The sequence below is a fragment of the Gossypium hirsutum genome, chromosome D11 (assembly GCF_007990345.1).
Source record: "Gossypium hirsutum isolate 1008001.06 chromosome D11, Gossypium_hirsutum_v2.1, whole genome shotgun sequence".
NCBI classification, from domain to species: Eukaryota; Viridiplantae; Streptophyta; class Magnoliopsida; order Malvales; family Malvaceae; genus Gossypium; species Gossypium hirsutum.
In genome coordinates this window covers 56761265-56784498 of record NC_053447.1, presented here as the reverse complement: position 1 = coordinate 56784498, position 23234 = coordinate 56761265, and the positions used below count along the sequence as shown (strand labels likewise).

At 33.2% G+C, this 23234-nt stretch overlaps 2 protein-coding genes across 6 annotated transcripts; one reads left to right on the top strand and one right to left on the bottom strand.

Annotated features, from left to right (window-relative positions):
- Positions 1–11: 11 nt before the first annotated feature.
- Positions 12–11265, top strand: LOC107928737 (probable inactive ATP-dependent zinc metalloprotease FTSHI 5, chloroplastic). Of its 5 annotated transcripts, none has more exons than XR_001692695.2 (20): positions 27–1225; positions 1861–2332; positions 2606–2806; positions 2903–3196; positions 3288–3557; positions 3758–3847; positions 3929–4060; positions 4766–4939; positions 5901–6022; positions 6516–6717; positions 7028–7156; positions 7495–7677; positions 8071–8190; positions 9002–9187; positions 9303–9377; positions 9520–9579; positions 9689–9796; positions 10273–10353; positions 10540–10787; positions 10905–11265. XR_001692695.2 is itself a non-coding variant. In XM_016859992.2 (19 exons), exons 1-19 carry the CDS (start codon positions 258–260, stop codon positions 10606–10608), a joined length of 3936 nt encoding a protein of 1311 aa, XP_016715481.2. In that variant the 5' UTR covers positions 12–257; the 3' UTR covers positions 10609–11265. The 5 variants fall into 5 exon arrangements, 1 of the variants encoding a protein (XP_016715481.2); XR_001692696.2 differs by having other exon boundaries at positions 10898–11265; XR_001692694.2 differs by having other exon boundaries at positions 10540–10803.
- LOC107928738 (leucine-rich repeat receptor-like protein kinase PXL1) lies at positions 11118–14768 on the bottom strand. The gene is made up of 2 exons (XM_016859993.2): positions 12034–14768; positions 11118–11939 (listed from the first exon to the last, which is right to left on the bottom strand). Exons 1-2 carry the CDS (start codon positions 14690–14692, stop codon positions 11533–11535), a joined length of 3066 nt encoding a protein of 1021 aa, XP_016715482.2. The 5' UTR covers positions 14693–14768; the 3' UTR covers positions 11118–11532.
- Positions 14769–23234: the final 8466 nt, after the last annotated feature.

Here is a 23234-nt window from a genome sequence, read left to right as displayed (position 1 = left end):
CGGTTCAATCCAAATCAAACAATGTTAAAAAACCACATCGGTTTATGATATCTCTCCCACTTCTAAAGTCTAATCCCTACATAAACCTCTCCGTCTCTGAAACCTTTCTTCTTCTCCTCCATTGTTGCAGTCTTCCAACTTTTCTATTTCCGAAACTAACCTCAAACGTTTTCCTACATTCCAAAATGACCACCAAATTTCTACCATCTTATCAATTAATTCACTCTCCTTAGCTTCGCCAATATTCATCTCTTTCAATGGACTCCATCTTCACTTCACCATGCCTCTCTCAACTCTCCCCTCCCAATTTCAGAACAAGGCATCTTATCAGAACCCATAGGTATATCAAGAAACCCACCAGAACCCTCTCCATTAAGCTCAACTTCAAAGCTTTTGCATTCCTAGGAAATCCCAAAGGCTCCAAACCTGTGAAACATCAAAATTTGGTGCTACCCAGAAAGGAAAATTGTGAAAAGGAAGTCAAAGTCTCGTCTGGGTATTCTTCATTTCAATGTTTGGTTAAGAGTTTTGCTTTTACTTTGCTTTGTTTTGCAATTGGGTTATCGAATTTCAGTCCAAATGGGGAGTTTAAATGTGTGGCAATGGCTGCAGTAGTGGAAAAACTGAGTGTGAGGGGAAAAGAAGAAGAAGAAAAGGAAGGGGCTTTGAGGAAAAATGAGCACGAGTTTTCGGATTATACAAGGAGGTTGTTAGAGGTGGTTTCGGAGTTGTTGAGCAGGGTAGAGGAGGTTAGGACTGGAAATGGTGATGTTAAGGAAGTTGGGCAAGTGTTAAAAGCTGTGAAAGTGAAGAAAGAGGAGTTGCAACGGGAGATAATGAAAGGGTTGTATAGGGAATTTAGGGAGTTGAAGAGAGAGAAAGAGGAGTTAGAGAAAAAAGCTGAGGAGATTGTGGATAAGGCAGTGAAAGTGGGGAGTGAGAAGGAGAAGGTGATGAGTGGGAGAGGGGGGAAGGGGAAGGGGAAGGGGAAAGGACAAGGACAAGGACGGAATACAGTGGAGAAGTTGGAAGAGGGAATAGAGAGAATGGAGGAGGAGTATAGTAGGATATGGGAGAGAATTGGGGAGATTGAGGATGAGATACTGAGGAGAGAGACCACAGCACTGAGTATTGGTGTGAGGGAGCTTTGTTTTATTGAGAGGGAGTGTGAGGAGTTGGTGCAAAGGTTTAATAACCAAATGAGGAGGAAGGAGCTTTTCCAGAGGTAAACCTTTTCTACCGATTATTATATATTTGTATATGTTGTTTCTCATCTATAGGATTTCAATCTGAATTAGTTTGCTCGAGTAAAATTATAAAATATTTGGTGTATCCTATAATCCATATTTATCTGCTCAGATGGTTTATCACTTTATCTTGTTTCTCTTATTCTGCCCTTCTTCATTCTTTATTTTGTGGTATAGACTTCGCAGTCTTAAAGTTATCTCATTACCTAATCTAAATGCAATTATTTGGTTATCTAAATGTTTATTTTCTGCCTCTTACAAAGAGTAAATAGCGTTGCAGTTGTTATTTTATTTTACTTTTAGTTTGCAGTGCTTGTTAAAGGAGTTTCTTTGCGCCTAGCTTTCATGTGTTAAAGGAGTTTCTTTGCAACCACTCTTAACATTTTTAACTTTGATGATGCGGATGATTTGTAAGTTTAGCTTCCAACAGTTTTGGCATACTTTGTCCTGATGCTGATTTTGATATATTGACTGTAATCGTCTTTCTAAATTGTTGTATAATTTACATGAGTACTTGAGTATCTCCCTTTGGAAATTTAATTTCACTTTGAAAATGTTTTTGTTAGATAACTCTTCATCTCCTTATCTAAAGTATTGGGGTTTGTGCTTGCAGTCCGCCTAAAAGCTCTATTACCAATCTTTCGAGGTCTGAAATTCGAGATGAACTTAAAATGGCACAAAGAAAGCTCTTTGAACAGATGATTTTGCCTAGTGTTGTGGAGGTTGAAGATCTTGGGCCATTCTTTAATCAAGATTCTATGGATTTTGCTTTACGCATAAAACAATGTCTTAAAGATTCTAGGCAGATGCAAAGGAATCTGGAATCTCGCATAAGAAGAAAGATGAAAAAATTTGGCAGTGAAAAGCGTTTTGTTGTAAAAACACCTGAGGATGAAATTGTGAAAGGATTTCCAGAAGTTGAACTGAAGTGGATGTTTGGAGATAAGGAAGTTGTTGTTCCTAAAGCTATTGGTCTACATTTGCACCATGGTTGGAAGAAGTGGCGTGAAGAAGCTAAAGCTGACCTGAAAAGACACTTGTTGGAAGATGTTGATTTTGGCAAACATTATGTAGCTCAAAGACAGGTAGCATTTCCCTTAACAGAAGCTCGTTTTGTGGAGATATATATATTTTAAATTTACACTCATTTTAGAAAGTTAAACGGGGAGGATGCATATGTTACCGTTACAAATGTTCTGTTATTTCATCCTTCCTTCATATCATGAAGCTCAATGATGTGGAAGGTGTATATTTGATCTTCAGATATCATAAGCCTTATTTTCCACATATTGAAGAAAAGACCTATTATGAGACTATTTTCAGTGTGTGGTTCATGTTGTATAAAATGTTTATCGCAGGAACGGATTCTCTTGGATCGAGATAGAGTGGTTGCAAAGACTTGGTACAATGAAGAGAGAAGCAGGTGGGAAATGGATCCAATGGCTGTTCCTTATGCAGTGTCTAAGAAGTTAGTAGAGCATGCTCGAATCAGGCATGACTGGGCTGTGATGTATATTGCACTGAAAGGGGATGATAAGGAATATTTTGTCGACATCAAGGTTACATGAGTGTAGAAACCTTTCTAGTGACTCCATGAGCGATATTGGCATTCTTCTTACTTAATGTTTTCCTTTTCCCTTTCCTTTTGATTCCAGGAATTTGACATGCTATATGAGAATTTTGGAGGATTTGATGGGTTATACATGAAAATGCTTGCTTGCGGCATCCCAACCGCTGTTCAATTGATGTATATCCCCTTCTCAGAGTTGGATTTTCGTCAACAGTTTCTCTTGACAATAAGGCTGGCTCATCGATGCTTAACTGGGTTATGGAAGACAAAATTTGTATCATATGGAAAAGATTGGGTTTATCAGAAAATTAGAAATATAAACGATGATATAATGATGGTTATTGTATTTCCACTCATTGAATATATCATTCCTTACCCGGTATGGATTCTGTTAGTGCATTCAGAAAATAGTTCCCAATTTCTTTCATTGCTTATGTTTTTCAAAAAGTTCTGCTTTGCCCTGGTTACAGGTTAGGATGCAGTTGGGGATGGCATGGCCAGAGGAAATAGGTCAAACTGTGGCCTCCACTTGGTATTTGAAATGGCAGTCTGAAGCAGAAATGAATTTCAAGTCCAGAAAGACAGATGACTTTAAATGGTTTGTTTGGTTTCTCATTCGAAGTGCTATCTATGGATATATTTTGTATCATGCATTCCGCTTCCTTAGAAGAAAAGTTCCAGGAGTTCTTGGTTATGGACCTATACGTAAAGATCCAAACATGAGAAAACTGCGGAGAGTGGTATTATTTCCTTCCCTTTTTAATATTGCCTTTTTACTTTATTCCATTTTTTTTTTGTTATAACTACAGCGTTTTTATGAGTGCAAATTCTTATGATGCTGTTTCGGTAGAGGTTTTCTTGTGGCTTTGTTAGGCATTTGTTTTCTCTACACTGGGCTTTTGTGGTCTGGTATTAAGATTGTTTTTATCTTACTTTGCAGAAAGGCTATTTTAATTATAGGTTGAGGAGGATCAAACGCAAGAAAAAGGCTGGCATTGATCCCATAAGAACTGCTTTTGATGGAATGAAGGTTCAATTCTGACACACAATTTAAGTATTCAATAACTGGAGTTTTCTATGAGATTATTTTTAAGTTTGTTTTGGCATGCAGAGAGTGAAAAATCCTCCAATCCCCTTGAAGAATTTTGCTAGCATTGAGTCTATGAGAGAGGAAATCAATGAAGTAGTTGCATTTCTACAGAACCCTGGTGCATTCCAAGAAATGGGTGCCCGTGCACCTAGGGTATGTTATTCTAACAATGACCCATATCCTGCCATAATATTATTTCCCTCTTCCTTTTTATGCATCATTTTGGAGTTGGAATGCCTTTTAACTGTTCTTTTTTCCTTTCTAAACTCTTGTGTTGATGCTTAAAATGAAATTATGGTTTGATCTCAAAAATAAAAATATAAAAAAGAAATAATGGTCTTGAATTCCTCTGGGCTAGTACAGCATGACATGCTGCCATCTCCTCTCACTGAGAAGGGGAGAAGGATGATTTTGTAGGTTGTCCTGCTTTTCAGGTTCTTTTCTTTGGCAGATTTTTACAACCAATAAACTGGATAATATTCCTTTTTGGTTCTCATGTTCTAAATTTGTTATGGGGAGCTTTCCACTGCAGTGGTAATCTCAGTCATTAACAGAGCTGTTTATACTTGGATAGTTTTAGCAATCTCTCCCATTTTATGGAAGACCAGCAATCAGCTGGAAAAAAAATTATGCAATCAATGTTATGAACATAATATCTGTCCTCTATTATATATTTTCTGAGGTTAATGTGATTTGAAACTGTTTTAAACTATTCAACCATAAAAATGTTGCATTTTAACTTGTTAGCATGAGCATGTAAATTAATCTGTGCATTGTAAAGATCCTTCACTTGAGAAAATAGATATCCATGTTGAATTTGGTGTGGACAAGGTCAGGTAATCTGTTATTATATTTCAGGGAGTTCTTATTGTTGGAGAGAGAGGAACAGGAAAAACATCTCTTGCACTAGCCATAGCTGCTGAGGCAAGGGTGCCAGTTGTCAATGTTGAAGCACAACAATTGGAAGCTGGACTGTGGGTTGGCCAAAGTGCATCAAATGTTAGGGAGCTTTTTCAGACAGCCAGGGATTTGGTAATCCTCTATGAGCCTTATTGTTGATTTTCAGATTTTGCTTACTAGAAATTAAATAATTTATTGGCAAGTATAACATGGTTCAGATTCGAGGTCTAACTGCCCTGATTAAAATGTTGGTGAAAGATACAAAAGTATACAATAATGTCATTCTACATTCTTCTATACCTTTTCTCTCTCTAGAATAGACTTGTAAGTTATAGATGTGGAATGATGGTGATGATTTGGTTCTTCATTAGTTTCCAATCTCCCTTGTACATTTGTTTCTCCTCCAAAATTGGTCTGTCTTACTAATGGCAATGTTTCACCATGTTCAACTTACATTTCGAAATCATGCTTTTTTTCCATTCTAATTTTTTTCTTAGTACTTCAGTCATGCAATTTTTTATCTATTTGCTCCTTGTTTATCCTTGGGCTTTGTTTGACTTGACCAAACCATTTAGCTATATTTCCAACATGATATGATTTTGTTTTTAGAATTTGCCTGGTTAAAATATGCTCCAAATCCCTACACTCTTCGTACATTTAAAATTTAGTCCCTCTATTTTTCAGATTTGAAAATGCAAGCTTAATTGTTAACATTCTTCTGTTAAATAAAAGTAGAGGGACTAAATTCCTGAAAATAAAAGTAGAGGGACTAAATTTCAAATGTACAAAGAGTATAGGGACTTGGAGCGTATTGTGACCAATTTGTTTTCCACTTTCTGTTACTGTACCATTTCTGTTTATATCTTATAGATGTAAGCCAACATTCTTTTGCATAAAACAATTGTAACTGTTGTAGTTTTAATAACTAAATATATTTGGTTCTTGAAAAAATATTTTTCAGTTTTTAGAAAACTAACCTTTTAGTTGTGGTGTCTGTATGGTTTCTTAAATTTGCTAGCCTTGGGAGGACTATATACACTTTATAACCATATTTTATTCAATCTTTGCTGACTTGTCTAATCCCCTTTTCTAGGCACCTGTAATTATATTTGTGGAGGATTTTGACCTCTTTGCTGGTGTTCGTGGAAAATTTATTCACACAAAAAAGCAGGACCATGAGGCCTTCATCAATCAACTTCTTGTGGAACTTGATGGGTAATATACTGTGTTTCCCTTTTGTTCATATGGTTCACCGGCACTAAACTTTCTCTACATGCATTAATTAAGATGCTCATGAGATATATGGCTTGCTCATGATAACTGACTGGGGATTCTAGTAGGCAGACAGTGCTTTAATAATTTGATAATTTATGCTTTAAGTTATTCCTGCCTGTGTATCTTCTGGAAGGAATCTATCTTTGAACGTAATTTTTGGAGCTTTTCTTTAAAAGATTGGGCAATGAGATACAACTTTCTCTTATGGAAGGTCTGGTTGCTAAGTTCTGTTGGAAGCTTTCAAATAGTTTGCCAAGCTGCCTGTTTTTCTATCATGTATCCTCGCCTTTTGGAGCTGATATTTTCTTTTTTGTCCTTACAGTTTGTTGTGTTCATGTAATTTCAATACCGTGTGAAGTCATTGACCTTTATTAACAAAAGAGGAAAGGTTGGCATCTTTTTATTTTCCTAATGCACTGTGGACCTTTTGCAGGTTTGAGAAACAAGATGGGGTTGTTTTGATGGCTACTACTAGAAATATCAAGCAAATTGATGAGGCCTTACAACGGCCTGGTCGTATGGACAGAGTATTTCATCTTCAAAGGCCAACTCAAGCGGAAAGGGAGAGGATACTACAGATTGCTGCAAAAGAAACTATGGATGAGGAGCTTATAGATATGGTAGACTGGAAAAAGGTAGTTTCTGAACTTCTTTCTCTTGAAGTTCCATTTGCAAGTTCATCCATGTGTTTAAGCTGTCATATCATAGTCATGCTTCTTTTCAACTTTTGCCACCCAAATCGCCAATTGCTATTCTTATTTATGAATCAATTTTGTTAAATGAATCTTTAAACCTTCATTGCTTACTGGTCTCTCACTCTCTCTCTATTTTGCCTGTCTGCATGTATTTGTTTGCGGAATTTATGTTGTTGTTAATGGTTTTTATTTTAAATTTAAGTTGTGTCTGCCAATATACTCTTAAATCATGATCCTTCTATATCTTTAGGTTGCTGAGAAGACTGCTCTTCTGCGGCCTATAGAACTTAAACTTGTTCCTGTGGCCCTGGAAGGCAGTGCATTTAGAAGCAAGTTTCTTGATACGGATGAACTTATGAGCTACTGTAGCTGGTTTGCGGTAAGAAATGACTCCTATTGCTATTTTATGGTACCTGGAATGGTTTAATACTTCACCGTCTATAATATTTCTGTTGCCCTTTTTCATTCTTTTACAAGGATCTTATGTTGTGGGTGTTAGTACCTTACCAGGTCAATATAATCTCATTAATGTCTTGTTTTATTCTTCCTGAAATTCGAAGAATCAGTTATTTAAGTGTTTTCATTCAGTTTACATGTTTACCTCTGTTTCTCTGAGTTTCATATTTAACTAATCCATCTTAATTGTGGTAAATTCATGTTTTAGGCACTAAGCAATTTTAACCAAATTATCTAAGTGTAATTTGTTACTGCTTGCAGACATTCAGCAGCATGATCCCAAAATGGCTGCGGAAAACCAAAATTGTCAAGCAAATTAGCCAAATGCTGGTGAATCACCTTGGACTAAATTTGACCAAAGATGATCTGCAGAACGTGGTTGATTTAATGGAGCCATATGGTCAGATAAGCAATGGAATAGAATATCTAAATCCTCCCCTTGATGTCAGTAACTAACTTGCTTGTCATTTTAAATATGCAAGTCAATTGCTATTAATAATTTTCTGTTGGATTCTTTTTGGACTGAAAAATAATTTCTGGGGCTAGTCTAAGAATCTTAAATTTTATAGAAAGCCAATAAAGTGCTTGCTGGATGAAATGTGGTGATTAATTGAATTGCCAGGTCATACATGCTGTTAATTTTTTAAGAGCTGATAAATGAGTATGACATAGTGCTCATAAATGTTCTATGGATGTCTTTAGATGAATGGAATTGTTTGATAGTTTGAGGTTATAAATCTTTGTATTGATTTTTGTACTCGGATACTCACAATGATAGAAACTTTTGGCCTTCTTCTATCATGAAAGTTTTATTAATGTCGGTGTGATTATTTGTAGTGGACAAGGGAGACTAAGTTCCCACATTCTGTTTGGGCTGCTGGTCGTGGTCTCATTGCACTACTTCTACCAAATTTTGATGTTGTGGATAATCTATGGCTTGAACCTTGTTCATGGGAGGTTAGCAATTCTAATATCTTCAGATTACATTTCTGAAGTATGTTTTATAAGTGCTATTTATCTTTAAGGAGTCTATGACTATGGTGCCACTATTGTGCTTTCATGCTTAATTCAAAACTGCAAGTGGGCTCTTAATGCTTTCTTTAGGTATGAGTAGTAAACTGATGATGCTGGTACTTCAATTATGTTAGTTTTTGCTTGTTTTCTGTCTGTTCAATGTTAATTCTTTGTTATCTATTTGTTGAAACTTTTTATAGCCGAAGATTAAAAGAATGTTCTTACCTGCCATTTTTGTGATACCAGTAGCAGCATCATATTCTCCCTCCCCATTTTATTGCAGTCTTGTATCTGCTGTAGGGGGCATCCTTTGCTTAGGTAGATTACAAAAAATAGTATAGGGAGAATCTAAATATATAGTATGCTTGTAAGCTTTATGAGACATCTGCCAATTCAAATTACCCATGAGAAACAAAACATGGTTCTTCTCAGAAAATAAGAGGGTGATGCACATCAAATGATTATGATGCTACACTTTAGGCCAAAATAGTGGTTCTTTATTCTGCCTGCATGAAGATGGATCAGGAACTGGTGAACCGCAGGAAAGCTCTATGGGAGCATGGCTAGTTTATATTGTTTTTCAGCTCATCTTTTTATTTAAACTCTTTTGTCTACATCACAGTTGCTGTGTTTTTTGTATTCTAAATATGTGAATCTATAATTCTTGCATATTTTACTGGCAACAGACACCAGTAATCAGCCTGTGTTTAGGGCAGGATGAATATAGTACTAATTAACTGTTTCTGTCTTTCAGGGAATTGGATGTACAAAGATTACCAAGGCAAGAAATGAAGGGTCTATGTATGGAAATGCAGAATCAAGGTCTTACCTTGAAAAGAAGCTTGTATTCTGCTTTGGATCACATATTGCAGCCCAACTGCTGCTACCTTTTGGAGAAGAAAATTTTCTTTCTGCGTCAGAATTAAAGCAGGCTCAGGAGGTTGATATAATCCTATTCTTACTGATTCATGTGCCTGAGCATATTAACTTTGTTACTTGAAATAATTTTCATTTTAACTATTATGTCTGGGTTACTTTTGTGAAAATTGCAATAGATAGCTACAAGGATGGTGATTCAGTATGGATGGGGTCCTGATGATAGTCCTGCAGTTTACTATAGTACTAATGCGGTACTCTCTTTTCTTTATAGATCCAAATACTGAAACAATTGCATATGATTCTTATTTAAGTTCTGGAATAATATGCTTTGTTGATATCTGCTGCAACTGCTCAATAGATTGTTTATGTTGGACTTTTCTTCATTGATATTAGGTTACAGCTTTGAGCATGGGAAACAATCACGAGTTTGAGATGGCAGCTAAAGTTGAAAAGGTATATGCCAAGTTTGATACACAGATTCATTTAACTGTGTGATTCTTGATAAAACCATTGAGGTTGATTTACTATTGTAACTCTATAACGATGCTTGTTATATATGCAGATTTACGATTTAGCATATGAAAAGGCAAGGGAAATGCTTAAGAAAAATCGTCAAGTTCTTGAAAAGATTGTGGAAGAGTTGCTTGAGTTTGAAATCTTGACTGGAAAGGTAAAATGGTTGGTTTAAATTGTTTAAATTAAAATATCATACAGCTTTTCTGAACTTGGTTTTTCTCTTATATGGTCTCTGCTTGCAGTTACGCATTTATAAACTTATATAGGGAACTTTGAAATGTAAGGGAATGTTGAGGTGATTGAATTAAGGCTCTGTTGAAGCTGTTGTCCAGTTATGTTGCAATATTATAGTTGGAAAATTTAGACTAGCCAATTAGTTGATAATGAAACTTGTGGGGGTAATCGGTCTGCGATCCCCATCTTCTATGTTGGCTTGCAAAGGTGGTGCACAAAATACTTTGTATCTGCATTGTGAAACATGTTCTAATATTTTATGCTTGGTGCTTTTATTCACCTCTTTAGTTAAAGCGTAGAACATCTTAAAGAGTTGGATTGACTCATATTGTGTCCATACATTTTTCAGGAATTACAAGTAATGTAAGTCTCATAGTTGGCTCATTCTTTTTGCAGGATTTGGACAGAATATTAAATGAAAATGGAGGTCTCAGAGAGAAGGAGCCTTTTTCTTTATTGCACGTTGATTATAAGGAGGTATACTCTAGACATTTATTCTTTTGGTATTATTTTTGGTTTAATAAAGTTTTAAAAATTTGTGATGGAAACATTTTGCTACTTTCTCATTAGAATCCATATTGATGCCAAATATGACTATTTACTTTTTAAAGTTATCTAACTTGATTTAAGCACTGAGTCTCTTTATCTGTTATTATTTTCCAGCCATTGTCTAGAAGCTTTCTTGATGAAGGGAGTGCATCAGGAACCACCTTTCTAGATGTTGCGGCATAGGACCAAAATAACATCCAGCTCTTACATTCATACCTCAAAGGCAAATTGTGCAAAAGGTTTTCAATCTTTTGAGCTTAGGATATGAACGCAGTTGTACAGAGGGGTAACCTTTCTTTGGATTGAGAAGAGGTGTCATATTTTTCCTTCTCAACCTTATCTTTATGTTACTGGATTTAAAGGTCAGTAATGATTCAGGTAATTGTTTCCTTGATGTTCTTATCAAAATGAAACATGTTTTAAGGAATATTTTGTGCTCAGCATGTATAATTATATTTGTATCCACATCAAGTGTCCAGTTTTCACTGCTCGGGGATCATCTTCTGGATATGGTAGCAAAAAAAATAAAATCCTCAATCCGTTGTTTGCAAGGAAATTCATGGAGGAACTTCAAATCTGCTAAAGATAACATTTTCCAGTGTTCATGGCCAAGGTGATGACTGTATATGTAATTGTTTGTGGCTTGGAAAAATATTGAAATTCCGGTTATACTCCTGTTCCTTGTTCTTTCCTTTATTTCGCCATTCTTTTCTGTAGTATCTTTTGATTTGTTAACTTATTGCGGGACAAAACATAATAGAGGATAAGTATCAAATGTTCTGACTGTAGATTTTAGTTATGCTTGTCTTGCAATCATCAATACAAAGGCTTATTGCAAGATCTATTTGACTTCACATTTATAAACAAGTACTACTTGTACATGCAATCTCTTTCCTGTCATAGAGGCAGAGGGATCGAAGTATTATCGAGTATTAAGTTTATTATGTATTCTGCAAAAGATTAAAGATACTTTTGTATATGAACATTTATCCCTTTGCCTGCATGGTTGCAACTGAGCCTACAATAGAGCCGGCTTTTCAATAAAATTTACATAAACAAGAAATTAATGAAAAACATTAGCCTGAAAAAGAAATTTTAATGGAACTGTTACATAAGCCCGGTTACAGGTGAGGTGCTAAAAATAGGAGCCTCTTTGCTAGAATTGTGACCTCCATTTTGACACACACTTTTCCTTCTGGGCTTTGCCTCAGCAAGCATTGTAATGATGTCTCTCATGGATGGTCTGTCCTTTGGGAGCTTTGCAGTACAAAGAAGTGCAATCCTTAGGACAAGTTGCATCTCTTCTTGGACATGTTTGCATTGACCGGCTATGGCTGGATCCAGTACTTCGAACCCTCTGTTTTTCTTGATTTTCATTCGAGTCCACTCGACTATATCGACTGATTCTCCGAAGGAAGGATCTAATGGCATTTTCCCAGATAGAAGCTCTAACAGAACTACACCAAAGCTATAGATGTCGATCTTTTCGTCAACCTTCAGAGTGTACCCATATTCTGTCATAAGAAAGGTTTCAATAATAACATTAGTAAAGGGTTCTTGTCGAAGAAAACAAGCTTTGATATATAAAATCATAGATTTGAAACGTACCAGGAGCAATATATCCATAAGATCCAGCAACCATTGAAACGGTTTCGTTCTTATGAATCATCATCCTTGCTAGTCCGAAATCCGCGATTCTTGCCTCTAGATTTGCATCGAGAAGAATGTTGTTTGACTTGATATCCCGGTGAATGACTGGGGGATGGCAGTCATGGTGGAGATAATTCAGCCCTTGTGCAATACCAACTGCTATGTTGTACCTTGAAACCCAGTCTACCAACACCTTCCCTTCTTGTTTACCGTGCAAAGCTGTCCCAAGATTTCCATTCGGCATGTACTCATATACTATCAATAGATTAGTCTCATTGTGAACATACCCCAACAATCTTACAATGTTACGGTGCCGAAGTCTTCCGAGGAGACTCACTTCTCCGAATAGATAGTCACTGCTTTCAATATCGGTCTGTGATCTCCACAGCTTCTTAACTGCAACCACTGCTCGTGGACGATGGACTTCAGCCTTATAAACTACACCGGTTCCTCCCATGCCGATGATGTTTGATTCTTTTATACAGGCTAGGATATCACTACTTGTAAAACTTAGCCTTTGAAATGCAACCAATCTCCAAGGCCATTGATTGTTACTTTTTTCGAACAAGTCACTGAGGAAACTGTTATATAAGTACCATCTTTGATATGCCCATCTTCCTGCAAAAAATGTTATGCCAACAGATAATATTACCAATGCTCCGATGATAAACCCGGCCGCAACATGTTTAATGTGCATTTTCCTTGGTTGCTCTGGTGCTTTTATCGGACTTGAAGAGCACGGTGGGAGTATGCCACCACAAAGACCAGCATTGCCTGCAAGGTCCTCAGGATTTATTGTTATCAACAAACCATTAGCAGGGACCGGACCTTCAAGCTTGTTGTATGACAGGTTCAGCATTTCCAAGGCTGGTGAGGTGCCGAGATTTAACGGTATTGAGCCAACTAGAGAATTATTCGACAAGTCAAGCATGGCTAGCGTGGGCATTGTTGCAAGTGCTTTTGGGATTTCTCCACTGAACTGATTGTTTCTAAGGTTTAGAGTTACCAGCTTTTCACAAGAAGCTATACTTTCTGGAATTTCTCCAGAGAAATGGTTGCTCGAAAGATCAAGCACAGATAACAATGGGCAATCTTGAAACTGATCAGGAATTTTGCCTGCCAAGTAATTGTGGGAGACAATGATTGTTTGGAGATTAGGGAGGGAAATGATGCTGGAAGGAAGGGTTGATTCAAGGTGGTTCCAAGATACATCAATGAAAGAAAGAGATGTTGACAAAGCTATATCGTCTGGAATTTGGCCTGTAAGATTGTTTTTTGCCAATTCCAGACGTTGAAGTAGAGGGAGGTTTCCAAAGCCGATAGGAATAGTCCCGGAAATCAGATTGTTTTGTACTCGAACACGAACCAGTGACTTACATGTTGATAAACCTACTGGGATTGGACCAGAAAAGGAGTTGTTGAAGAGGATAAGTTTAGTCAGATTTCCTGAATCACATAAACCTGGTGGAATCTCACCTGACAATGAATTTGATGACACATCTAACCACTGTAAAGGCGAGTTTCGTCCTAGATTCATCGGCAAAGAACCTGTGAATGAATTTTTCCATAGCTCAAGTACCTCTAGTTTGGTCAATTCTCCAAGTTTAACAGGAACTGAACCATTCAACTGATTTGTCATCAAATTCAATAGCTGCAAATCCTTCAACTCTGCTAACTCTACTGGTATCTCTCCTGATATCTGATTATCGGAAAGATCCAAGAAAACCAACGAAGTAGCATTGCCAAGCTCTGGTGGGATCCTTCCTGTGAAATTATTTTTATACAAATAAACTGTAGTTAGCTGTTTAAGCCTACCCAATGATGATGGGATTTGACCACTGAGAGTTCCAACAGCCAAATCAAGGTACTGCAGATTGGTGAGATTGCCAAATTCTTCTGGTATTTCGCCTACGAACTCGTTGTAACCGAGAATGATAGTTTCCAATGCTGAAAGTTGTCCGAGCTCTCTCGGAAGCTTTCCAGTCAGATTATTGCCTGAAAGCCCAAGAAACTTCAGTTTCTGCAAATTCTTGAAAGATGTAGGAATCGTGCCCTCCAAGAAACTGCCTCTGAAATCTAAAGTTTCAAGTGAAGTTGCATTACCAAGATCCTCAGGGAGAAACCCTGAGAAATTGTTGCTTGATGCATTCACATAAGTCAATCCTGAAGCCATCCCAAGACCTGTTGGAAAGCTGCCAATGAAGTTGTTTTGACTCACATCAATGCTCTTCAGTGAAGTGAGATTTGCAAATGACTTTGGCAAAGACGTATCGAAACTGTTGTTGTAAAGGTTGAGAATCAAGAGACTGCGCAGACCTTGAATACGATCCGATACAATGCCACTGAGATTCATATTAGAAAGATCAAGTTTCTCAACAAAGCCTCTGGAGTTACACCAAACACCAGTCCAGTTACAATGAGCCAATCTGGTTTCCGCCGCATTACTCACCGCTTTCCAATCTTCGAGCTTCTTCAACGGATCGATCAAACTTCTTTTCATCAAAAGTAAGGTTGATTCTTCATCATTTGGCACTGGAATGCTATTAGCACCCTCTGCAATAACCAGAAAGAGACGAATGCAACAGTAGAAGAACAGCAAGCAAGATTTGGGTTCCATTTAAAAAAAGAAAAAAGAAAAATATTGTGTTCTAAGTTTGTTCCTACTAAAAGTTTTGCATTTTTGGGTATGGTGGAACAAAGGAGTTAGAGGAAGACCACGAAAGTTAATATATAGGACATATGAGAATAATTAAGCTTATAATTAGCTTAGTAATAGTTAATAAAACTCAGTGACCAGGGTAGATTGATTAATTTAATATCAGTTCGTGGGTTCTTGGGATTGACACCAGATAATTATCTACCATTAATGACTGTAAAGCTTTGGACTTATTACAAATCTCCAAGACACTAAAACATGGATGGAATGTGTTCCCAGAGATTGTTCTTTATATTTTTCTTCTTCAATCATTTATCATAGTATAAGTCAACCCAATGTGGGAGATTAACTAGTTAAAAATATTTTCCCAAGTTATTTTCCTGTTTCATGGTGGAAATTAAAGCTATCATTAAGTCCCACTTTTTATTTTTCATTAAATATTCGTTTTTGACAGTATCAAAGCAATTATATATATATATGTATTTTACCTGGTTGAATTTATCTCTTTTATTTGCATTTTTTCTATAAATATGTAGTTTTTGGCTTCTAAACAAAGCAACATTTCTCACAATCATTCTCTATCATTATACCATAATTATAACAGTTTAATAATAAAGCCAAAGGACATACCAATTATTTATTCTTACACAGTACAGAGAATATTTTAAACTGAGTTGTCCATTTCCCAATCCATTCCCCAATCAAAATTTTAATTTGAGATAATTAATTTTAATGGATTCAATAAACATAAAAATATATTTAAAATTTCGATACATGTAATTTTTTTTATTGTATTTATATTTACATAAATGATACGAATTATACATAAAAATTCATTCGTAAACTATTACTAAATTTATAATTATGATATACAAGTATTGTTCGAACTATAATGATAAATTACTATTGTGCATGAACAAACATGAGTATAAATATATATATATATATATTTTTTGCAGAAAAGAAAAGCATCTCTTCATGTTCATGTTATAGAGTTTACCAATTTTTTTTTTAAAAAGGGGAAAAAATAGACAACTAACTTTCTAAGAGAGAAAGCTTGATGGATCATAATAATGAAATATTGAACTCCATTTTCTTGCTCACCAAACACTATTCCTTCTTTAAAAAACTTTATAGCCCATTTCTTGATATATATTCACATGTACCTATCTGGCCTCTAGCAATTATTATATAGTAAGAATCCAATATGAGAGAAATATATATATATGTGTGTGTGTGTGAATAATTAGAGATAATAGATGAAAGGGTAATAATGCAAAGCATAAGTGAAGGTGGAGAAGGCTGGAAACCATGTGCAAAGGGGCAGTTTCCTTATATAAAATAATATGCACTCAAATTATGCCATTATTTTGTAGGGACATTCCTTATGTTGTCATACATGGATTTATGCCAAACCCACCACTTTCATCAATCATTTCATCATCAAGGGAGATACATATCAAATTTTATTTTATAGTCCTTTTATTTCCCTTCTGGGGATTTAAAATCAAATTTATCATTATATTACGATCCAAAATTAATTTTTTTCATAATTTTATTGATAAAATTATTTTTCAGGTCAATTTTTATAAATTATTTTTTTTATAAGGAGAAGAGATTGCTTAGAATTGAATTTGAATGTTAATGCAAGTCTTATATATATATATATATATATTACATGTTTATTTTGTTGTTTATATTTGGAATTCTTCGTAAAGTAAGTTTTTTAATAAAATAAAATAATAAAATTTAATATTAAATATAAAATAGAAAGATCACGTTGTTTAGATCAACAAGTATTGAGTGTAATGGTAAAACATATTGTATTCTCAATGGGAGACATAGGTTCAAACCTTGGAGGCGATATTGTTGAGAGAAGCAACCACAAATCCCGAACATTAACCGTAAAACGGACATGAAGAATATTAAAAAACCGACTTTGTTGTAGGCCTGTATAACAATGAGACTTAAAACATTTTTACTTTTAATTATTGCATTCATTCATTTATTTGTTTATTTCATTCATAATTATTTATTTTTATATTTTGATTTTATTCATAATTATATCTTTTTATTCAACTATTTATTTATTTTTATTAAAGATAAATAAGGGAAAGAGGAGAGGTGAAAGCTCACACGGTAAAGGACGTACAAAGAGTCGTAAGTGAAGACAATATGTTATGCAATGCAGAAACATGAATCCTATTTAGGGATAATGATAAGTATTTATAAGTGAGGATGATCCTCTTTTTAGCATTGGGTCTTGAAATGTGTACGGCGCAAGTTCTATCTCAGTCATTCACTTGAGGAGCACTATAGTCCTGCGAATAAACAACGATGGGATGGAGATAACTAAGTAAGGTTCACGTGTGAGTTATATAAGGACACAACACTTATCTTTGACGAGGTAGATTGTAGGAGTTTCACATGTCATGTGTATGTATGTTCACAAAGTTCAGTCTCGACAACGTGTTGCTCTTTGTAAGGTGTTGATTGGCAAAGTTGTGGCCCAAGGAATGACAAAATCTGTATGACATACTTATAACAATTGCCTCCCAAACAAGGGGAGATTATAAAGTGGCATTCAACACAATTTACGTTCTTGATTTGTTCACGTGTAATACACGTTTTCAACTTTTAATCCTTATTTTTTACTCTTAAATTTTATATCTATATTAAATTACACCTCCATTGTAATGTAAATGATTCAATGTTGAGTTGCACAAGATTTTTTTTTTAATTTCATTATTATTACCATCCAAACTTTAATTATAGTTTGAAGTTTGTTTATTGTTGTAATATTTTAATTATTAAAATAGTTAGTATATTTTGATTATGTTTAATAATTTTAATAACGTTAATTATAATTATTGTTTTACATTAATTACATGAAATAAAAATATTTTATTTGTACAAATATGGGAAAAAAATTACTAAATAAGCATTAGTATTCTGTTTTATTTTTTAATTTTGAATAACAAAAAATTAATTTATTAAATCTTGAATAACATGTAAAGAAAAAATCTTATAGTTGTTTGACATAATATTATCCCATGACAGCAGAAAAACTTATTTTTTTAAGGTTAAAATTTTCTATTAGTTCCTAAATTATGTATAAGTTGTAAGTTTAATCTTTGTATTCTAATATTTATATTTTTTTATTTAATATTTTTTATTAAAATTTTAAAGATAATTATCTTTACATTTTTTAAATGTTTACATTATGGTAATATTGTATACTATTATATATTTAATTTTCATTTATTATAAATTACATAATATAAAATATGACACTCAAAAATGGGTTGGATCAGGCTTAAACCTTAAATGTTTAAGCTCAAACCCAACTCATATTTTAAATGGGCCTAATAATTTTGTTCAAATCCTCTCAAAATTTAGACGAACCTTCGAACTTGAGCAAGTAGCCTAACTTATGAATAAGTCTATTATAAATTAAAATCGATAAAAAAACTTAACAACTCAATGACTTAACTAAGAACTTTTGAATAATTCAGTGGCTTAAACGAAAACTTTCGAATAGTTCAATGACCAGAACAAAAATCTAACTATAGTTTGGTAACTAATGGTATAGTTTACCCTTTTTAATAATTTAAAAGTATAAAAATTAATATTAACTCAGAGCAGAGCAGAATTTTTAATATGAACTTAGTTGAGCAAGAATTGCATGAATCACAAATTTCATTATTTCCTATTTATTTCCCAAACAAACAAAAAAAAAAACTCATCTCAAACCCTTCTATCTTTTTCTATTGCCTCGTTTTAAATCTTCATATCAGATTTGTTTATCCTTACAAAACATTGAGGTATTTGCAAAAACAGAGTAGCAAAGGTGAGACAGCACAAAGACCAAGCAAAGAAAGAGCCAACATATTTAGGGTATTCGATGGTGATGGCACTTAGGACTACTTTTTTTTTTTTAACTAAATACCAAGAGTATGTATAGAATTGGCAAATAGAAATAGAAACACAGAATCGAAATAACCCATGTACATAACTTTGAAACTAAATCTTTGAACTGAAATTTATCATTCGGTCAACTAATATTTCACATACATCACTCATAATTATTAAAGAGTATCAATTATTAGATTTTCAGTTCTTCAAGTAAGCGTTTTTAGGGTCGACATTAAATTATAATTTTTACGATAGAAAAAATATAATTTTACCGTTTTAATAGACTATATCTTTATAATTTTTAAAGAATTAAATCAAATTTTTATATTTTTAAGGGGGCAAAGTGTGATTTTACCTTTACTAATTTAAAATTTTAAAAATTTTAAAGGGGTCATATGAAAAATATTTCATTTTAGGGGGGTCGGGCCCCTACCAGCCCCCCTTAGTTTCGCCACTGCCCATAATAAATTCTTCATAACTGCAATGCATAATTAATCAAAGAATCTAAAGACTTCAAAAGATTCAATCCAAAATTAATAGAGAATTAATTCGTTTTTAATAATTCAATATGATGAAACTTTGATACCACTTGTTAGAATTGTAAAGCAAGATCTAATATAAATTTAAAACTGTAAACCAGGATCTGTCATATCAAATTATATTTAATAATAAATCAAGACTCAAACTAGGTGCGGAAACGTACTTGAATCCATCGATATCTTGAAATCTTCAAGACTTGTGGTTTTGATCTTCCAAATTAACACATAAATATTTTAAAGAAGGGTGGCCCTCTCTTTTATGAAGATGAGATATTAGAAAAGTTACGTATGTGCAATTTGGTGACCGTAACCCTAACATATAACTTTTGCATATTAACTCTAATTTCTAATCAGTCTATCATTAATTAGAAATTAGTTACTAGAGTGTCTAGACATCTTTGGCCCATACTTTATTTAATAACTAAAGCCCAATAAATCTTAACTAAATTAGATCACGTTTAATTTAGACTAACCTTTTATGATAATAAATAATAATATATAATTACTCTTATTATATATATAATGTTCATATTTTCTAACATATATCTCATAAACCATTCACAAAGTGTGAGCTACTAACGTCCCTAAGTAGATGTCTTATTAATTAAACAAGAGCTGATTTTTAGATCTAAGCAGCTAATAGTTTAAAAAGTACACTCTAAATACTCAATTACAATAAGTTCTCTCTAGAGCCTCATCCTCACATATAACACCAATTGTTGATGACTCTTTCCGGGGAGTTTAGATAATGATATGTTAGATAAAAGATAATTAAAAGGTATTAGAGTTTTAACTTCAACATATTTTCCAATACTTAAATCAAAATTAGAAAAATAAAAAAGGTTGAAAATAATAATAGTGAAAATCAATGAGACTTGAAACATTTTTACCTTTATTTCATCCATAATTATTTATTTTTATATTTTAATTTTATTTATAATTATTTATATTTTATTATTCAACTAATTATTTGTTTTTATTAAAGATAAATAAAAGAAAGAAGAGAGATAAAAGCTCACAAGATGAGAGACATATCGTAAGTGGAGATGCAATGGAAAAACATGAATCCTTTTTAGGGATAATGACAAGTATTTATAAGTGAGGGTGACCCTCTTTTTAGCTTTGAGTTGTGAAATATGTATGACGCAAGTTCTATCTTGATCAGTCACTTGGGAAGCACTATAGTTTTCTAGATAACCAACGATGAGATAGAGATAACTAAGTAAGGTCTCACATGTGAGTGATGTAAAAAAAAGACCCAACACCTATCTTTGACGAGATGAATCATAAGAGTTTCAAGTGTCATGTGTATGTTCACAAATTTCAGTCTCAGCAACGTGTTACTCTTGGCAAAGTGTTGATTGGCAAAGTTGTGTTACATAGATATAAGGGTGGTGAAGTTACATGAGCAAGGTACTTGTTCCTCTCAAACGAAAGGAAGTTATAAAGTGACATTTGTCAAGATAATCTACATTCTTAGATTGTAATAATGAATAGATGTATAACGCACGTTTTCAACTCTTAATCTTTATTTTTACTATTAAATTTTATATCAATATTTGTTAAAGAAATATATATCCATGTTAAATTACACGTCCATTGTAATTTATATTATTTAATGTTGAGTTGCACTGTCAATATTTCAAATCCAAATTTACTATAAAAAATGTATTAATATTCAACATTCAGATATTTTCATTTGATTTGTAGATAGGAAATCACTGGATTTTTTTTTTAAATTTTCATTATTATTTCCATCCAAACTTTAATTACAGTTTGTTTATTGTTGTAATATTTTAATTATCAAAATAATTAATATATTAATTAAGTTTAATAATATTAATTTCGTATTAATTACATGAAATAAAAATATTTTATTTGTTGAATAAAAGACACTTAACATTAAAATATACTAGTATATGGAAAATAATTACTAAATAAGCATTAGTATTCTATTTTATTTTTGAATTTTAAATATAAAAAAATTAATTTATTAAACTTGAATAACATGTAAAACAAAAAATCCTATAGTTGTTTGACAAAATATTATCCCATGACAGCAGAAAAACTTATTTTTAAGGTTAAATTCTTGTATTAGTCCCTTGTATTATAAATAAGTTGTAAATTAAATCTTTATGCTCTAATTTGGTCAATTTTAATCTTTATACTTTTTAAATTTGAAATTTTAGTCTTAACCCAAAAAATATAACTGTTAAATTTATTAAGTTAAATTATATTATTTTCAAAATTTCATACAATAAACATATTATTACATTTGTAATATCATGTCTTCTTACTTTTTTCCACAAAACATTTAGAAAAAAATCATGTCATTTTAGTTTGTGAATTTAACTATTACTATTTCAGTTATAATTAAAACCTCAAAACTAAACATCACCATATTGGAAAATAAGGACTAAATTCACAACTTACATACAATTTAACTTCAACGGATTTAAGTACTACCATTTAGGTTGAGACATAAATTTCAAAACGGTAAACTACATCGTTAATCACTAAATTATGAGCGAGTTTTCATTTTGGTTACTTAATTAAAAAAAGTTACAAATTGGTCACTGAACTATTCCAAAGTTTTCATTTAAGTTAATGGGTTGTTAAAATTGATGCTATATGGCTTTCTCTGTTCGTATTGCCTCAATCAATCAAAAACTCTATTTCCCATTCTTTTCTACAGTTAAATTTTTTTTTCAAGAAATAACTTTGACCGTTAGATCGACTTGAATTTAAGGTATGTTCTTCTACTTATCGATGCGGGTAGTGATCCATCGTGTCGATCATCAAATCATCACTTGGAGCTCACTGATGGAACTTTTAAAAAAAAACTTGATAGCCCAGTGACTTAAGTAAGAACTTTTGAATAGTTCAATGACCTAAAACAAAAATTTTCGAATAGTTCAGTGACTAAATTATAATTTTGTTAATTAAGTGACCAAAAAAAAGAACTTATCCATAATTTAATTACTAGTCGTGCATAGCAGAGTTTTTAATACGAACTTAGTTGAGCAAGAATCACGTTAATGGCCAGCAAAATAGGAAATTCTGAGAAGGGTAAATTACACCAACAGTCACCCAACTTTGGGGTAGTTAACAAAACAGTCACCTAGGTTTCATTTCAGTCACTTAGCTTTTAAAAATGTAACACCCCTTACCCGAGACCGTTGCCGGACTTAACTTAAAAGTTCGGGGCATAAAAATTTACTTTTAAAAGTTATTTCACTGCTCATAATAAGGCTGTCCACCTGCGCAGTAGTCACTAAATAAATTATAACTCGAGATGCGAAACTCAAAATTTAGATCCGTAAATTTTCCCTGAAACTAGACTCATATATATTTTTACCATAAAGTTTTTAGAATTTTTGGTTCAGCCAATTAGTACAGTTTATTAGTTAAAATCTCTCCTGTTTCACTGATCGACTGTCCTGACCTCTCGTCACTAAAATTCAATTATCTCATTTTACAGACTTCATATGGTGTTCTCACTTATTTCTACAAAAAATAGACTAAATAAGGAATCTAGACATATAAATTACAACTCATAAATATTTTTTTACAATTTTTAATGATTTTCCAAAATCAGAACAGGGGATTCCGAAAACCACTTTGACATTGTCTAACTAAAATGCAAATATCTCAAAATATATAATTCCTTTGTCTACACCGTTATTTTTCTTTGAAAATAGACTCAATAAGCTTTAATTATATTTCTCATCCACCCTCTAATTCATTTTCTACTATCCTTGGTGATTTTTCAAATTCACGTCACTACGCTGTCTCAAAACTAATTCACTACCAATTTTTACTTTTTCATGATTTCTATGCATAATTTATCACCTAGACATTTATAACAACAAACACCTTCATACTTAGCCATTTTAATAACTATTCATCATCAAATATTTACATATCATCTTTTGGTCATATCTTAAGAGTATAAATTGAAATGACCAAGTCCCTATACATGCCATAGCTCAAAACATTTATCGTCTTAAAATACCGAGTTGTGGTGATTGATAGTGTGAACGCTCTCC